The 19,016-nt window shown below is 43.1% G+C and overlaps 1 protein-coding gene across 4 annotated transcripts in view; it reads right to left on the bottom strand.

Annotated features, from left to right (window-relative positions):
- Positions 1 to 19,016, bottom strand: part of LOC118391962 (protein phosphatase 3 catalytic subunit alpha) — a 134,309-nt gene that overhangs the window by 19,834 nt on the left and 95,459 nt on the right. For all 4 annotated transcript variants that reach the window (XM_052459465.1, XM_052459464.1, XM_035783493.2 and 1 more), the window contains exons 7-8: positions 9,549 to 9,626; positions 8,825 to 8,919 (exon numbers count right to left, since the gene is read on the bottom strand). In XM_052459465.1, the coding sequence (XP_052315425.1) occupies positions 8,825 to 8,919; positions 9,549 to 9,626 (173 nt within the window). The remainder of the gene's footprint in view (positions 1 to 8,824; positions 8,920 to 9,548; positions 9,627 to 19,016) is intronic.

Below are 19,016 nucleotides of genomic sequence, written 5' to 3' on the forward strand. Positions count from 1 at the left end.
AAAAATTCAGTCTCTCGATGTGCAAAACTGATAGACATACCCCAAGCGACTTACAGCTGTATTAACTTAAGGGGGCTGAATAATTTTGCACGCCCAATTTTTCAGTTCTTGATTTGTTAAAAAAGTTTGAAATATCCAATAAATGTCGTTCCACTTCAGGATTGTGTCCCACTAGTTGTTGATTCTTCACAAAAAAATACAGTTTTATATCTTTATGTTTGAAGCCTGAAATGTGGCAAAAGGTCGCAAAGTTCAAGGGGGCCGAATACTTTCGCAAGGCACTGTAGTTGAATGTGCTGAAAACAAAATCACACAAAAATTATCAATGGAAATCAAATTTATCAACCCATGGAGGTCTGGATTTGGAGTCACACTCAAAATTAAAGTGGAAAACCACACTACAGGCTGATCTAACTTTGATGTAATGTCCTTAAAACAAGTCAAAATGAGGCTCAGTAGTGTGTGTGGCCTCCACGTGGCTGTATGACCTCCCTACAACTCCTGGGCATGCTCCTGATGAGGTGGCGGATGGTTTCCTGAGGGATCTCCTCCCAAACCTGGACTAAAGCATCCGCCAACTCCTGGACAGTCTGTGGTGCAACGTGGCGTTGCTGGATGGAGCGAGACTTGATGTCCCAGATGTGCTCAATTGGATTCAGGTCTGGGGAATGGGCGGGCCAGTCCATAGCATCAATGCCTTCCTCTTGCAGGAACTGCTGACACACTCCAGCCACATGAGGTCTAGCATTGTCTTGCATTAAGAGGAACCCAGGGCTACCCGCAACAGCATATGGTCTCACAAGGGGTCTGAGGATCTCATCTCGGTACCTAATGGCAGTCAGGCTACCTCTGGCGAGCACATGGAGGGCTGTGCGGCTCCCCAAAGAAATGCCACCCCACACCATAACTGACCCACCGCCAAACCGGTCATGTTGGAGGATGTTGCAGGCAGCAGAACGTTCTCCATCACTCTGTCACGTCTGTCACATGTGCTCAGTGTGAACCTGCTTTCATCTGTGAAGATCATAGGGCGCCAGTGGCGAATTTGCCAATCTTGGTGTTCTCTGGCACATGCCACACGTCCTGCACGGTGTTGGGCTGTAAGCACAACCCCCACCTGTGGACTTTCGGGCCCTCATACCACCCTCATGCTCCTTCTGCCACTCCTTGCACAAAGGCAGAGGTAGCGGTCCTGCTGCTGGTTTGTTGCCCTCCTACGGCCTCCTCCACCTCTCCTGATGTACCTGCCTGTCTCCTGGTAGCGCCTCTATGCTCTGGACACTACGCTGACAGACACAGCAAACCTTCTTGCCACAGCTCGCATTGATGTTCCATCCTGGATGAGCTGCACTACCTGAGCCACTTGTGTGGGTTGTAGACTCCGTATCATGCTACCTCTAGGGTGAAAGCACCGCCAGCATTCAAAAGTGACCAAAACATCAGCCAGGAAGCATTGGAACTGAGAAGTGGTCTGTGGTCACCACCTGCAGAACCACTCCTTTATTGGGGGTGTCTTGCTAATTGCCTTTAATTTCCACCTGTTGTCTATTCCATTTGCACAACAGCATGTGAAATTTATTGTCAATCAGTGTTGCTTCCTAAGTGGACAGTTTGATTTCACAGAAGTGTGATTGACTTGGAGTTACATTGTGTTGTTTAAGTGTTCCCTTTATTTTTTTTAGGTATTATGCATTACAACAACTTGTTATAAGCATGTATGTTATTCATGTTTTATAGCAAGGTATATATAGAATGTTTTATCTCTATGATTTTGTCTGGATCATTTCGAGATGATTACAATACATCATAATGGGCTAATAACTGCATCATAATGAATTATACCTGGATGCTTTAAGTAAACTACTGTAAAAACTACTGTAACATGTTGAACGAACCACTGGTGTACATAGCATTATGAATACATTCAAAGGGCCTTCTATCCTAGAACATCCATAGAGTGCATTATAAAACTATCCATAAAACTGTAAATCCAGCTCGTCACTAAACCCCAATAAACCTGTCAGTTTTACACCACAAGGGACATTGTGTCTTGCAATTAAAACAGCGGTATTAACTAAAAATACCTAGTCTGTCTCCGCTATGTCCAGTTCAACACAGCTGGCCTTTTAAATCCATCCTCGGCTCTTCCAGAATGTTCTTTCGTCTTAATTCCAAGCCCTCAACCCCCACCACTCCAGTCCCAGCATCATTTAAAGGGATTTAAAACATGAATTAAACCAAGAAAAACACCTTGCTCAGCATATGGGCCATCCCTCCCTCCATTCCTTAGAGAAAGAACTTGCATTTCTGGTGAGGGATGAATGGAGGGAGGCATGGAGGGAGAGGGTGAAAGGAGAGAGTGAGAAAGAGGCAGGGAAGAGGGGGAGGGAGGTGAGAGAGATGAAGTGAGGGAAGAGGGAGAGAGAGAGAGAGAGAGAGAGAGATGATTAGAGAGAGAGAGAGTAAGATGATTATAGAGAGCGATAGAGAGAGAGATGATTGGAGAGTCAGAAGGAGAGATGATGGCGGTGGAGGGATGTTGAAAGGAAAAGCTGGTGCAGAAAAATACGCTGAAACACAGCAAATCTACTTGTAAGTTCCACAGGAGATAAAACAAAGGGAGAAAGTTTATCGGAGAACCAGGAGTGCTTTGGTTCGCCACAGTATGCAATACTGCTCCAGAGGTCTAGTGCAAACAGGGGTCTCCAGAGGTCTTGTGCATCGTTTTTTCTGTGCCAATATATGCATGGAATATTGGATCTGTGGAAAACACCAAATTTTCTGGGAGGCAATTGTAACATACCAAAGATGGGGTCAGAAACCAAGGCTGTATCAAGAACCAGTTTAACCCTCAGTGTTTATGAGAGAAACACACAGTACCAGTCAAAAGTTTGGACACACCTTTTCTTTATATGTACAATTTTCTACAGTAGAATAATAGTTGAACACATGAAAACTATGAAATAGCACATATGGAATCATGTAGTAACCAAAAAAGTGTTAAACAAATCAAAATATATTTGAGATGAGATTTTTCAAAGTAGCCACCCTTTGCCTTCATGACAGCTTTGCACACTCTTGGCATTCTCTCAACCAGCTTCATGAGGTAGTCACCTGGAATGCATTTCTAATTAACAGGTGCACCTTGTTAAAAGTTAATTCGTTGAATTTTTTTCCTTTGTTTGAGCCAATCAGTTGTGTTGTGAGAAAGTAGGGGCGGTATACAGAAGATAGCCCTATTTGGTAAAAGACCAAGTCCATATTATGTCAAGAACAGCTCAAATAAGCAAAGACAAACGACAGTCCATCATTTCTTTAAGACAGGAAAATGTCTTACTTTTAAAGTTTCTTCAAGTGCAAAAACCATCATGTGCTATGATGAAACTGGCTCTCATGAGGACCGCCACAGGAAAGGAAGACCTAGAGTTACCTCTGCTGCAGAGGATAAATTCATCAGAGTTAACTGCACCTCAGATTACAGCCCAAATAAATGCTTCACAGAGTTCAAGTAACAGACACATCTCAACATCAATGGTTCAGAGGAGACTGCATGAATCAGGCCTTCATGGTCGAATTGCTGCAAAACCACTACTAAAATAAGAAGAGTGTTACGGTTTTCTAGGTGTGAAGGAGAGTCGGACCAAAATGCGGCGTGCAGATTGCGATCCATGTTTATTAAACTGAAGCAACACGAATCTAAATACAAACACTACAAAACAATAAACGTAACGAAAACCGAAACAGCCAAATACTGGTGCAAATAAACACAGAACAAGGACATCAGGACACTAAGGACAATCACCCACGAAACACTCAAAGAATATGGCTGCCTAAATATGGTTCCCAATCAGAGACAACGATAAACACCTACCTCTGATTGAGAACCACTTCAGACAGCCATAGACTTAACTAGAACACCCCACTAAGCTACAATCCCACTACATACACACCACATACAAAAACCCCATGCCACACCCTGGCCTGACCAAATAAATGAAGATAAACACAAAATACTTCGACCAGGGTGTGACAAAGAGACTTGCTTGGGCAAGAAACACGAGCAATGGACATTAGACCAGTGGAAAACTGTCCTTTGGTCTGATGTGTCCAAATTTGAGATTTTTGGTTCCAACCACCATGTCTTTCTGAGATGCAGAGTAGGTGAACGGATGATTTCCGCATGTGTAATTCCCACCGTGAAGCATGGAGGAGGTGTGATGGTGCTTTGCTGGTGACACTATCAGTGATTTATTTAGAATTCAAGGCACACTTGACCAGTATGGACTATCATTTGTTTTTCAACAGAACAATGACCCAAAAAACATGTTGTAAGGGCTATTTGACCAAGAAGGGGAGCGATGGAGTGCTGCATCAGATGACCTGGCCTACGCAATCACTCAACCTCAGCCCAATTGAGATGGTTTGGGATGAGTCGGACCGCAGAGTGAAGGAAAAGCAGCCAACAAGTGCTCAGCATATGTGGGAACTCCTTCAAGCTGGTTGAGAGAATGCCAATAGTGTGCAAAACTGTCATCAAGGCAAAGGGTGGCTACTTTGAAGAATCTCAAATATAAAATATGTTTTGATTTGTTTAACACTTTTTTGGTTACTACATGATTCCATATGTGTTATTTCATAGTTACTATTGCTGTACAATGTAGAAAATAGTCTAAATAAATTAAAACCCTTGAATGAGTAGGTGTGTCCAAACGTTTGACTGGTACTGTATGTAATACAGCAAGAAAACATATAATCTCGGTCCCCCCAAAAAATCCAATCCTTTTTTGTATCATGAAAAATCTATAGATTCTCATGGATGTTTTAGAATGATGATAAAAAAAAATGTCCAAATACAATATGTATGACTTCAACTTGTATTAGAATACTTTGCTATTTTGGCTCACACAGCAGCCCCATTAGTATTAGACCTGGGCCTGGGCCAATGACCTAGTTTGTCTAATCAGGGTAAGGTGTTATCACATTGCAACAGGCCAGGGAACCACACAGGCAGACACTGCTGCCTAACCCCCTTTATACAGCAATCTGCTCCCCCTCCCACCCGCAACACCCAGCCAATGTGGCCCAGATTCGTTGAGGGGAAAGCTGACACCGAGGTCGGGTCCCGGTGGGGACTTTCCTGCCTCAGGGCGTCTCCTGACTGGGTTTGAGAATAGCAAGTCATCAAACGCGGCATGCCAGCCATCTGCATGTCATGAGTCTGTACAGCTAGAGCCAGACTAACATTCACTTGGAGTGGGCTTGGTGAGAGTTGGGGTTGGTGATACAGTGGTGAGACGAACGGGTGGGGGAGCAAGCAAACGGTGCAGCCTTGAGTATCAGAAACCATTCTTATGAGCTGCTGTGCCTTCTCTTACATACAGACACACAAACTCAGAAAGCACAAATCCACTTGCATTGTAGGATCTATGCAGTTAGTGGCTTACAACAAGCGACCCCTCATGCTACAAGGCTCAGCTCGTTGTCGTTTGTGACACCAGCGTTCTGGGTTTGATTCCAGAAAGGACCAAATATTCCTAACACGTGACTTGCTTTTCATAAAATAATAAAATGTTAAAAAAAAAACCCCTCACAAATCAATACATTTAAAAAAAAATCATAATATTTTCGGAGGTTCCTTGCAGTTCCTCAGATGACCACCGGGGGTCTCTGTTGCTCTGATAAAGCTGCATGCTCCTCCAGTGCTTCTTAGGGGAAAACACCAGACTCTGTGCTTTAACACACACACACTACCATGGTCAAGTCATCCCGATGCCTACCCACCGGTCTGTCTTCTCCTACATTATTTACAGAGGAGTGCCTGCTGAGAAGGGTTTTCCTCCCTTCGTAACGAGGACGGCTCTCTGATCCCCTTTGTCTGGAGGGATGGAGGGAAGCGGGGCAGAGGAATGAAAGTTCCTCTCTACCTCCTCTGGCTTAATTCTTCCTCCTGTACTGTCTGTCTTCCCATCAGACTCTACTCACTCTACGGTCTACCTCTCTGTATTCATGTAACAGAGGCAGACAGGAAATAGAGGGAAATGGGCTGTTTTGTTTTTTCACTTCACTTCAATTTATCATCCCACACATATTTGATCCGAGTAGATGACTGTTGCAGTGCAATACAGTAGACTACACAGTACAGTGTTAGTAATAATGCAGATTGAGTTGTCATTGATCACTAATTGAGGTCTTGATCTTCACTATTGACTATAAGTCACAGAAGGAGACTAAATAATAACAATGGAATGTTTATTGGTTAACTGGTCCTCTCTTGCCAAGAGTCCCATCCAACTTCCCACCCAGAAATCCAGAGAGGTAAAAAGAACCTCCCCATTCTGCTCTGATGTGTTCTGGCTGGAGGGGGTGGGAATCCCTGCAGAACATCCAGACAAGGTCCCCACGCTGTCGTCCGTGACGAGGTGGAAAATTCCCATGTTCACTGTCATCATTCCTGCCCCGGGGATGCCAACGTGATATTTTTTCCACACCAGCATGCCATCTCTTTCCACCCCTCGTACGATCGCACCGCCACATGCCAACCTCACAGGAAACTGAACTCTGACATTTGACCCCCAGAGGTCAATGAACAATGGCCTCGGCCATATCTCTGAGCCTGTCCTCTCTAGAGCAACAGCAATTTCAATCCATCTCTAATTTCACTATATCAACGAAAAACAGGAGAGAGAAGGGGAAAGATGGCTGTTTAAGAAGCAGGTAGGCTAAATGTTTGTGCTGATTAAGAAGCAGGTAGGCTAAATGTTTGTGCTGATTAAGAAGCAGGTAGGCTAAATGTTTGTGCTGATTAAGAAGCAGGTAGGCTAAATGTTTGTGCTGATTAAGAAGCAGGTAGGCTAAATGTTTGTGCTGATTAAGAAGCAGGTAGGCTAAATGTTTGTGCTTATTAAGAAGCAGGTAGGCTACATGTTTGTGCTGATTAAGAAGCAGGTAGGCTAAATGTTTGTGCTGAAGTTTGACCTGGTGATTAACACAGCCAACTTCTCACCCACACATGCCTGAATCCCCAGTCTGACACTTTCAAAGCTGTCCATCTACTTCCGTCTCCTCGTCACACTTCCAACTGTCTAAACACAAGCACCAACAACATACGGCAGGGGAAAAACAGGTAAATGCCTTATATGTGTTTGAATATGCGTAATTGCCATCACTGTCCAAGAGGCAGGCCCAGCGACCGAAGGGTCTTGTTGAGCTGGGAGATCTTAATTAAGCAGCTAGACAATATAGCATGCACAAATATTATTTCCCCCTTGGAGTCCTCCAACCTCCTCTATATTGTGTTGCAGCAGTCAGTTTTCATGTTTACAGCTCATGGAGAGAAAGGATAAAGAGAGAGAGAGGGAGTGGGAGAGAGGAGGGTGAGAGTGAGGGAGGGAGCGAGAGAGAGCAATCATGGCGGTGTGTTTTCATTTGAGTGCAGGGTGTACCATAGTTCATCTCTCTCTACACACCAGTGTAATGTCAGGGAAGTAGCAGGAGGAGCAAAACACATTAGCCTGAGTGACCATCAGTGACAACCCAGCTCCAGCTCATGTGACCACAGACAACTTGACCTCTGACAGGAGACCCTGTAGAGTAGTAGACCCTTGTCTCAGTGGTGGAACAATCTGATTCTACAATTGATCTTATCCTTTAAAAAAAGGAGCTATGTGGCCTTTACATTTTATCCACTCAGCAATGTTGGCCTTTGTGTTTTGGTTTTTATTTCTTTGCCTGTGAAACCACCGGCTAGGGGTTTCCTGGCTCTGACGGCATCCCCTCTCTGATAAGGGTTACACTGTCCCAGGACCGTAGACCATTGGGGAGGGGCCCCGGTTAATTTGAATCTGGCAACGTCTTCATATTGAGACGACGGGCTCCTTTTAGATTTACAGTGGCCATCGACCGGCCATCAATCACTAGACTGCAGCGCTCGCAACCGAGGCCCCAGTCCAAGATGAGAGAAGATCAATCTATTACGGTCACTTGCGTTTCAATTGGGCGCCCTGCCCCTGCCCCCGCCTAAATTAATGATCAGACAGATTCTAACCATATTTGTGCCTAATTGGGCAGTTCTTAACAGAAATAACATAGAGAATGTTCTCTTCTTACCTCTTCATTTAGAAGCTCTATCCCTTGTTGTTTCAAGAGAATAAAAAAGAATCCTAGAAAACGACATCGCCTGAGTCAAACTCTTTTTAACCATAAAAAAAACATTTGAGGAAATATGCAACCGATGTTAAATGCACCATAAAACTACAGTGGGAAGTAGAATCTAACAGGGCTGAGTAATTGCCTGCGTTCCTGACTGTGCTCCACAAGGCTGGCTATTTAAAGCTCTTTACCTTTGAGTTGGCAAAGCTGGGATTAGATATCAAAGTGTGCCGAGAACAGGGAACATCAAGGTTAAAACAACAACCTGTAAACATAGCCCACTGTAAGACTGACAAAAATACTTCAAAACATCTCAACACATGCCCTCTAGTAAACTCACTGGCTTTGCCCCAATTCACACCTATGCGAAAATATGCCCCCATGGGGAAAATGGCAGTCTCTTTCTCTGTGTGTGTGTCAAAAACAGCCCCATCCCCTTCTCCCTGTCCTGGAAACTCCCCTTTGGTGCCCCTATTGGACAAAAAGAGTCGCTCTGAGACTTTTTGTGCTGACTCACTTCACAAAGGTCTGTCTGTGTCCAGCCTCCTCCAGAGTGTGCATGCCAAATGGACCGCAGTTAGTCCAGTCCAGCCCATCCCCATCTAAACCAACCCAAGAGACGCAAAATAAACTAATACATAGCCGAGGTAATGAATACTGGGGACTCTGTGCTTACCTTTGTTATTGTAGACGTCTAGGTAGTTGGGTGCTGAGAAGATGGTGATGAGAGAAGGAAACCCTGTCGTCTGGCTCTTCCTGTACATGCGGTACCTAGAGGGAGAGACGGCATCATGATTACCGTCGCCGTTACAACAACACTACCTAATACTCTGTAGCTCAGTGTGGTAGAGCAGCAGGTTCGATTCCCAGGACCATCTGAAATGTACGCACGCATTACTTTAAAATCGTTTTGGATAACGGGGCCTGCTAAATGGCATATATTACGACAGGTTATATAATAATGTAACATACACATTGTGCATGTGAATGAAGTCAACAGTGCCCTGAGGAGTAATTTCATTGATTTGGACACGGTAATCTGATCCTAGAGCTGTGCCTAAGGCTGACTTGTACGTCAAGCTGTCCTTGCTCTTTGAGTGGGACCAGACGGTCTGCGTGGACAAGCAGCGGGAGTGCAGAGAAAACAAACAGGGCGACAAGCCTTCGGTCAGTTTGGGCTCCCCTCTGCCTCATCAGCCTTTTCTTCAACGTTTTGACATGCTTGCTATCAAAGTCCTTTGAAGGGGCTCTGATGGCCAAAACTCTGCAACTTTTAATACAGCACCATTTTTTTAGTAAACAACAGGTTCAAATGTTTACTTGCGTAAACTCAAGCGACATAGTTGTCCAAGGAGAAGGGCTGTGTAGCAGTCAGCGGTGGGTAAAAAGAGGACACTTACCCAGCGTCCTGTGCTTCATGGGCTCGAATGACAGATAACAAGTTATTGTGTTGTAGAAAGTCGCAGACAGCGGGGTAGCTGGTGGAAGACAAGATGACACATGCTTGATTAACGGCTCTAATTTGATCTAAAGACAGCGATTAGATTTCGTTGACACATAATTGAAATAGATATTCATTCAAATGTATTTTAATACATTTGTAAATATAGCAGATGCATCTTCATCATGTTACCATCAGAAAGGGTAAACAAAAAGGGTAAACAAAATAATCCAGCAGGTGTGTGGTTTATCAACAAAGACTATAATTATTTAGTGTGTGTGTGCGTGTGTGTGTGTGTGTGTGTGTGTGTGTGTGTGTGTGTGTGTGTGTGTGTGTGTGTGTGTGTGTGTGTGTGTGTGTGTGTGTGTGTGTGTGTGTGTGTGTGTGTGTGTGTGTGTGTGTGTGTAGCTTTTGCATACTCATGCAGTTCTGAACAGGCTGAGATGAAGGTGGCCAAAACAAACTGACAGTAATTACAGTATAGGACAGTTGCAGTATTTTCCATGCCATAACCTTTCCTTACCAAAGACACCAAAAGTCCACTGGAAATGTCCTTTCGCTCTCAGTGAGGTAGGCCCTAGTCACACAGCCAACAACCCCCTAAAAACCAGTTACGTTGACAACATTCCTAAATCACCTACCGGAGAAGGAACGTTTAGTAAGTGAGTGTCCTTGGGAAACAGAATGCAACTGTGAGTCCAAATCCATCCATAACTCCCGACCACAACGACTTCTAAAGGCTATTGCATGAACAGCTGATGTCACATGAGAGCCATCCAAGGATAAATATGCAATATTCTCAGACTGTTTACAAATCGTTCAAAGAACCACACTCATTGTGCAACCGACTCATCATGTTGGTATTTTATTGTAGGCTTCAAATAATCAACCATTTCACATTGAGAAAAATACACATCAGCTGTACATTAGGAAATGGGTGACGTACGTGAGATCATTTAGCTCTGCGCAGGAGGCTAAACTCAAGTGCTTGTTGCTGGACATAGCTCATTTGCATAACAATGGTCATGCTCTTTGCTCAGTACGAGTCCCCATTGCTGAATGCTTTTGGAGCCAGAGAGTAGCTTACTGCTCTGTGTGATAGGTAGATGGATTTTCTTCGTGAAGCTTTGCACTTCTGGCCACTGGGCACTTCTGGTAACATCCAATGTCCTCACCCTACAGTTAATATCCAGGACAAATAGTAGACAAGAGAACAATAACTCTCACTTCACTAAAAGTAAACAAATGTGTCTCAAATCACATTTCCTTGTCAGACGGGTAACAGGATACGCTTTGAGTGGCACAGTTTCACATCAGGCTTCTCAGCTGAGAGTACTTTGCTTTGTCACTCAAGGTGGACCTAAACCTAGAAATAGGTCTAGGTTTAAGTTCATTCTGTTACTCGTCACATGAGGAGAGAAAATACAACTGACAGAGGAACATTGCCTAAGTGTGTGTACGGTTTCTTTGTGGTGTGATCGCATTGCGTCGAGGATAATAAAAAGTGTGCATCTAATATCCATCTCGATTCATTATTTTAATCCATTATTTCTTTCCATGCACCTGTCACTGTTTAGCAGATGCTGTTGCTAGGTATTTCTCAGAAGACTAAATACATTTTGTGCTGAAAGCATTTGACATCTATTCTGGGACACAGATGTCAGCCATCCAACAGTTGTGCACTGTCCCTAACAAATAAATAAATACATGCACACCCTGTCTACCTCAAATCTGACAGTATACTCTGTGAATCAATTGTACAGCCAAAATCCAATTAAGGGCTATTTTCATAAAGCAACGAAAATACCATGCAATTACCTGCTTAGGCTACTCACAAATAGTAATCAATGGTTAAAAAAAAAAAACATATTTAGTGAACAAGCAAAGTGTCCACTAGGCTATAGCGGGCTCGAAAAGATGGGGCCTGTATTCAAAACAACATGCAATTTCACACCTCAGTAATGTGTGTAAAACAGTTATGAGGGGGCCTATGGTGCTGGAATAAGACACAGCTGTCAGAATCAGGAAAAGGGACTAAACTGAGTCTTTTTTCTCCGATTGGCGAATTGTTCTCCTTTTAGTCGGCAGCTTGAAGCTGGCCCATAAACTCAGCATGCAAGTGTGCTGCCAATTACAATGAGCCCTGCAGGCAGATCCAGCCTAGGGGAAAACAACAAGGCTACATGTTAAATGGCATCCTATTCCCTATATAGTGCACTACCCATAAAGGACTCTGGTCAAAAGTAGTGCACTATGTAGGGAAATGTAGTGCCATTTGGGATGCAACCCAAGGCCACAGAGGAATTTAAGCCAAGCCAAGAAGACACAGGAGGCTGTTGGGCTAGGGTACAGGAGGAAGCACCTAACCTGGGCTGGAATTTTACTGTCCGATCCTGTTTGAGTGTTTATACTACAACAGCCATTGACAAGGGCCCTCTTCAAACAGACACCTTGACTTTTTCCACATTATGTTACGTTACCGCCTTACTCTAAAATATACACTTCCGTTCAAAAGTTTGGGGTCACTTAGAAATGTCCTTGTTTTTGTAATAAAAACACATTTTCTTCCCATTAAAATAACATTATATTGATCAGAAATACAGTGTAGGAACAGCTGATTTTTAATGGAATATCTACAGTCGTGGCCAAAAGTTTAAAGAATGACACAAATATTAATGTTCAAAGTTTGCTGCTTCAGTGTCTTTAGATATTTTTGTCAGATGTTACTATGGAATACTGAAGTATATTTACAAGCATTTCATAAGTGTCAAAGGCTTTTAATGACAATTACATGAAGTTGATGCAAAGAGTCAATGTTTGAAGTGTTGATCCTTTTTCAAGAACTCTGCAATCCACCCTGGCATGCTGTCAATTAACTACTGGGCCACATCCTGACTGATGGCAGCCCATTCTTGCATAATCAATGCTTGGTGTTTGTCAGAATGTGTGTTTTTTTGTTTGTCCACCCGCCTCTTGAGGGTTGACCACACGTTCTCAATGGGATTAAGGTCTGGGGAGTTTCCTGGCCATGGACCCAAAATATCAATGTTTTGTACCCCAAGCCACTTAGTTATCACTTTTGCCTTATGGCAAGGTGCTCCATCATGCTGGAAAAGGCATTGTTCATCACCAAACGGTTCCTGGATGGTTGGGAGAAGTTGCTCTCGGAGGAAGTGTTGGTACCATTCTTAATTCATGGCTGTGTTCTTTGGCAAAATTGTGAATGAGCCAACTCCCTTGGCTGAGAAGCAACCCCACACATGAATGGGCTCAGGATGCTTTACTGTTGGCATGACACAGGACTGACTGTAGAGCTCACCTTGTCTTCCCCGGACAAGCTTTTTTCTGGATGCCCCAAAAATCGCAAAGGGGATTCATTAGAGAAAATGACTTTACCCCAGTCCTCAGCAGTCCAATCCCTGTACCTTTTGCAGAATATCAGTCTGTCCCTGATGTTTTTCCTGGAGAGAAGTGGCTTCTTTGCTGCCCTTCTTGACACCAGGCCATCCTCCAAAAGTTACTGTGCATGCAGATGCACTCACACCTGCCTGCTGCTATTCCTGAGCAAGCTCTGTACTGGTGGTGCCCCGATCCCACAGCTGAATCAACTTTAGGAGACGGTCCTGGAGCTTGCTGGACTTTCTTGGGCGCCCCGAAGCCTTCTTCACAACAATTCGATTTAGGTGCAATCTTACTGGCAGCAATATCCTTGCCTGTGAAGCCCTTTTTGTGCAAAGCAATGATGACGGCACGTGTTTCCTTGCAAGTAACCATGGTTAACAGAGGAAGAACAATGACTCCAAGCACCACCATCCTTTTGAAGCTTCTAGTTTGTTATTCAAACTCAATAAGTATGACAGAGTGATCTCCAAGCTTGTCCAAGTCAACACTCACACCTGTGTTAACGAGAGAATCACTGACATGATGTCAGCTGGTCCTTTTGTGGCAGGGCTGAAATGCAGTGGAAATGTTTTTTGGGGGATTCAGTTAATTTGCATAGCAAAGAGGGACTTTGCAATTAATTGCAATCCACCTGATCACTCTTCATAATATTCTGGAGTATATGCAAATTGCCATCATAAAAACTGAGGCAGCAGACTTTCTGAAAATGAATATTTGTGTCATCCTCAAAACTTTTGGCCACGACTGTACATAGGCGTACAGAGGCCCATTATCAGCAATCAACACTCCTGTGTTCCAATGGCACGTTGTGTTAGCTAATCCAAGTTTATCATTTTAAAAGGCTAATTGATCATTAGAAAACCCTTTTGCAATTATGTTAGCACAGCTGAAAACTGTTGTCTGATTAAAGAAGCAATAAGACTGGCCTTCTTTAGACTAGTTGAGTATCTAGAGCATCAGCATTTGTGGGTTCGATTACAGGCTCAAAATGACCAGAAACAAATAACTTTCTTCTGAAACTCATCAGTCTATTCTTGTTCTGAGAAATGAAGGCTATTCCATGAAAGACATTGCCAAGAAACTGAAGATCTCGTACAACGCTGTGTACTACTCCCTTCATAGAACAGTGCAAACAGATTCTAACCAGAGTAGAATGAGGAGTGGGAGGCCCCAGTGCACAACTGAGCAAGAGGACAAGTACATTAGTGTCTAGTTTGAGAAACAGACGCCTAACAAGTCCTCAACCGGCAGCTTCATTAAATAGTACCTGCAAAACACCAGACTCAACGTCAATAGTGAAAAGGCTGGCCTTCTAGGCAGAGTTCCTCTGTCCAGTGTCTGTGTTCTTTTGCCCATCTTAATATTTTATTTTTATTGGCCAGTCTGAGATATGGCTTTTTCTTTGCAGCTCTGCCTAGAAGGCCAGCATCCCGGAGTCGCCTCTTCTCTATTGACGTTGAGTCTGGTGTTTTGCAGGTACCATTTAATGAAGCTGCCAGTTGAGGACTTGTTAGACGTCTGTTACTCAAACTAGACACTAATGTACTTGTCCTCTTGCTCAGTTTTTTAAAATTAACTCAATCTACACACAATACCCCATAATGACAAAGCAAAAACTGGTTCTTATAAATAAATCACATTTAAATAAGTACTCAGATCCTTTACTCAGTACTTTGTTCAAGCACCTTTGGCAGTGATAACAGCCTCGAGTCTTCTTGGGAATGATACTACAAGCTTGGCACACCTGTATTTGCGGAGTTTCTCCCATTCTTCTCTGCAGATCCTCTCAAGCTCTGTCAGGTTGGATGGGGAGCATCGCTGCACAGCTATTTTCAGGTCTCTCCAGAGATGTTCGATCGGGTTAAAGTCCAGGCTCTGGCTGGGCCACTCAAGGACATTCAGAGACTTGTCCCGAAGCCACTCCTGCGTTGTCTTTGCTGTGTGCTTAGGGTTGTTGTCTAATTGGAAGGTTTTCAGCAAGGATCTCTCTGTACTTTGCTCCATTCATCTTTCCCTCGTTCCTGACTAGTCTCCCAGTCCCCGCCGCTGAAAAACATCCCCCCCAGCATGATACTGCCACCACCATGCTTCACCCTGGGGTTGTGCCGGGTAACCTCCAGACGTGACGCTTGGCATTCAGGCCAAAGAATCCAATCTTGGTTTCATCAGACCAGAGAATCTTGTTTCTCATGGTCAGATTCCTTTAGGTGCCTTTTGGCAAACTCCAAGCATGCTGTCATGTGCCTTTTACTGAGGAGTGGCTTCATTCTGGCTACTCTACATTAAAAGGCCTGATTGGTGGAGTGCTGCAGACATGGTTGTCCTTCTGGAAGGTTCTCCCATCTCCAGAAAGGAACTCTGGAGCTCTGTCAGAGTGACCATCGGGTTCTTGGTCACCTCCTTCACCAAGGCCCTTCGCCCCCGATTGCTCAGTTTGGCTAGGCGGCCAACTCTAGGAAGAGTCTTGGTTTTTCTAAACTTCTTCCATTTAAGAATTGTTAGGTTCTAAATGAACCGAGTAAAAACTCACAGACGATTATTAAAGCTCAAAACAAGTTTCTTTACCCAAAAGGTTAGACAGCTGAACAGACAAAGACATGTTTCCACCAGCACAAGGATATACACCCCAATTTGGGTGCAGTCTCCTCCTTCCCTCTAAACATTACATCTTTATCGCTAGGCAGGAAGTTAAGTGATGTGGGTAATAAACTGTTCCTTCTCCCTTAATGTGACTTGAGCTGAACTCAGTGACTGCAACCATGTGATTGCCTTTCTTTTACTCGGTACACTCCAAGCCTCTGGCTCATATCCACCCTTAATTGACCACACCATATACATTCCTCCTACAGATAACCATTCACTTCTGGTGTAGAAACCAGACTGTAGCACTCCTCATTTCCATAGGATACGTAATGATTAACACCATTTCAAGTTTAGGAGTCAGAACCCATCAGAATGATGGAGGCCACTGTGTTCTTGGGGACCTTCAATGGTGCAGACATTTTTTGGTACCCTTCCACAATCCTGTCTCAGAGATCTACGGACAATTCCTTCAAACTCATGGCTTGGTTTTTGCTCTGACATGCATTGTCAACTGTTGGACCTTAGATAGACAGGTGTGTGCCTTTCCAAATCATGTCCAATCAATTGAATTTACCAAAGGTATACTCCAATCAAGTTGTAGAAACATCTCAAGGATGATCAATGGAAAAAAGGTTCTGAATAAATAAATAAGGTATTCCTGTTTTTTATTTGGAATACATTTGCTAAAATGTTTTTAAACCTGTTTTCATTTAGTCATTATGGGATATTGTGTGTAGATTGATGAGGAAAACAAATAATTTAATACATTTTAGAATAAGGCTGTAACGCAACAACATTTAGAAAAAGTCAAGGGGTCTGAATATTTTCCTAATACACTGCATTACTTTTAAAATGCATCCTTCCTTCCTCGAAGTAATCATTGATCTGATATGCGATAAAATCCATGCAGTGATGCCAGATTAGGGATTGCTTCAAGGAAGCCTGGAAGGAAATATGTATTTTAAGTGTACGAACAGTGCCCATCACCTTTAAATCACTGTCCCTCTGTCAATAGTCGATCCTACTGGATTTAGTATACTGGGTCCTTGTAACTGAGATATTAGAGATATCAGAGATGGCAGGGGCATACCATGGAAATATCACTAGCAGCCAGAACCCGAAAGAGACAACACAGCGCTCTTACGCTTTCTCAAGTGACAGGGGTGACATTTCTCTCCCTGACAGGGTCCCTGTTGTCTGGCAGATAGTCAAGCGAGACCATTTACAGCAAAAGATTGGGTCATTTACAAATATATGTCAAGCATGACCATTTACAGCAAATTGTTGGGTCATATACAAATCTAACTCTAGCAGGACCATTTACAATAAACTGTTGGGACATATACAAATCCAACTCAAGCAGGTCCATTTACAATAAACTGTTGGGACATATACAAATCTAACTCAAGCAGGTCCATTTACAGCAAACTGTTGGGTCATACACAAATCTAAGTCAAGCAGGAGAATTTATAGCAAACTGTTGGGTCATATACAAATCTACACTGAACACAATTATAAATGCAACACGTAAAGTGTTGGTCCCATGTTTCATGACCTGAAACAAAATATGTATTTCTCTAAAATGTTGTGCACAAATATGTTTATATCCCTTTTAGTGAGCATTTCTCCTTTCTGACAGGTGTGGCATATCAAGAAGCTGATTACACAGCATGATCATTACACAGGTTCACCTTCTGATGGGGACAATAAAAGGTCACTCGAAAATCTGCAGTTTTGTCACACAACACAATGCCACAGATGTCTTAAGTTGAGAGAGTGTGCAATTGACATGCTGCAGGAATGTCCACCAGAGCTGTTGCCAGATAATTTAATGTTAATTTCTCTACCAAAAGCTGCCTCCAACATTGCTTTAGAGAATTTTGCAGTACGTTCAACCGGCTGACCACGTGCATGGCGTCTTGTGAGTGAGAGGTTTGCTGATGCCAATGTTGTGAACGGAGTGCCCCATGGTGGCGGTGGGGTTATGGTTTGGGCAGGCATGAGCTATGGACAACAAACACAATTGCATTTTATCTATGTCAATTTGAATGCACAGAGATACCATGACAAGATCCTGAGGCCCATTGTCAACCCATTCATCTGCTGCCATCACCTCATGTTTCAGAATGATAATGTCGCAAGGATCTGTACACAATTACTGGAAGCTGAAAATGTCCCAGTTCTTCCATGGCCTGCATACTCAACAGACATGTCACCCATTGAGCATGTTTGGGATGCTCTGAATCAACGTGTATGACAGCATGTTCCAGTTCTCGCCATAATCCAGAAACTTCACACAGTCTTTGAAAAGTAGTGGGAAAACGTTCCACAGGCCACAATCAACAGCCTGATCAACTCTATGCGAAGGAGATGTGTCGCGATGCATGAAGCAAATAGTGATCACACCAGATACTGACTGGTTTTCTGATCCACGCTCCTCTCTTTATTTCAAGACATCTGTGACCAACAGATGCATATCTGTATTCCCTGTCCTGTGAAATCCATAGATTAGGGCCTAATGAAATTACTTTAATTGACTGATTTCCTAATATGAACTGTAACTCAGTAAAATCTTTGAAATTGTTGCATGTTGTGTATATATTTTTGCCCAGTATAAGTCAAGTGAGACCCTTTACAGCAAACTGTTGGGTCATATACAAATCTATGCACAGCTATCACATAGTCCTGACCTACATCAAATATTGAATGCAAATAAGCATCATTGTTCCCACATAAAATACCTAAGCTAATTCTTCATTCTTTATTTGGATCCCCTTTAGCTATCGCCTTATCTCACTGTGACTCCCTGTTTAAATAAAGGTTCAATCAAAATAAAATAAATAAAACGTTTACGACAAGCTTTACGCACAAGCAAGATTCAGAGTGTCGCAATGTCGTTTACCGAAAATTGAGACAGGCAGTGGAGGCTGTGATGTCACTTGGTTCTATAGGCTATTCATCAAATTAGCCTATCTTTCATTGATAACCAAATGTAATCTCAGCTATTGTTCAAACAGTAAACCAAACAACAAGAATTCACCCCAAAATATATATTTTGTATGACATTAATAACTACTGATTACAGGCTAAAATGGTAGAATCTGCTGCAGCCACCTAGCAAACCATGTGCTTTATTTCTTGTGAACAAAACATGACGTTCTATGTTTAGCTGATATGGGAATGAATACACAAGCAGCATATCAAACTGGGATAATGTTTTAGGTTACACTGGCAAGTATAAGAATATTTGCCAGGGCTTATTTCAAAAAATTATAAATCAGATTATTTCACATGGCGATGTGGGAAGCTAAAAAGGCTAGCTGGCTTGCTATGTTTTTAACCAGGCTAAGGCTAGCCCAAAGGCCGGCAGATGGCGATATTGATGGTTTCATTTTCATTTTCATTTTACCGTCCAAACGCATTGTATGTAGCCGTAAATACA

This window comes from Oncorhynchus keta, chromosome 13 (genome assembly GCF_023373465.1).
Source record: "Oncorhynchus keta strain PuntledgeMale-10-30-2019 chromosome 13, Oket_V2, whole genome shotgun sequence".
NCBI lineage: Eukaryota > Metazoa > Chordata > Actinopteri > Salmoniformes > Salmonidae > Oncorhynchus > Oncorhynchus keta.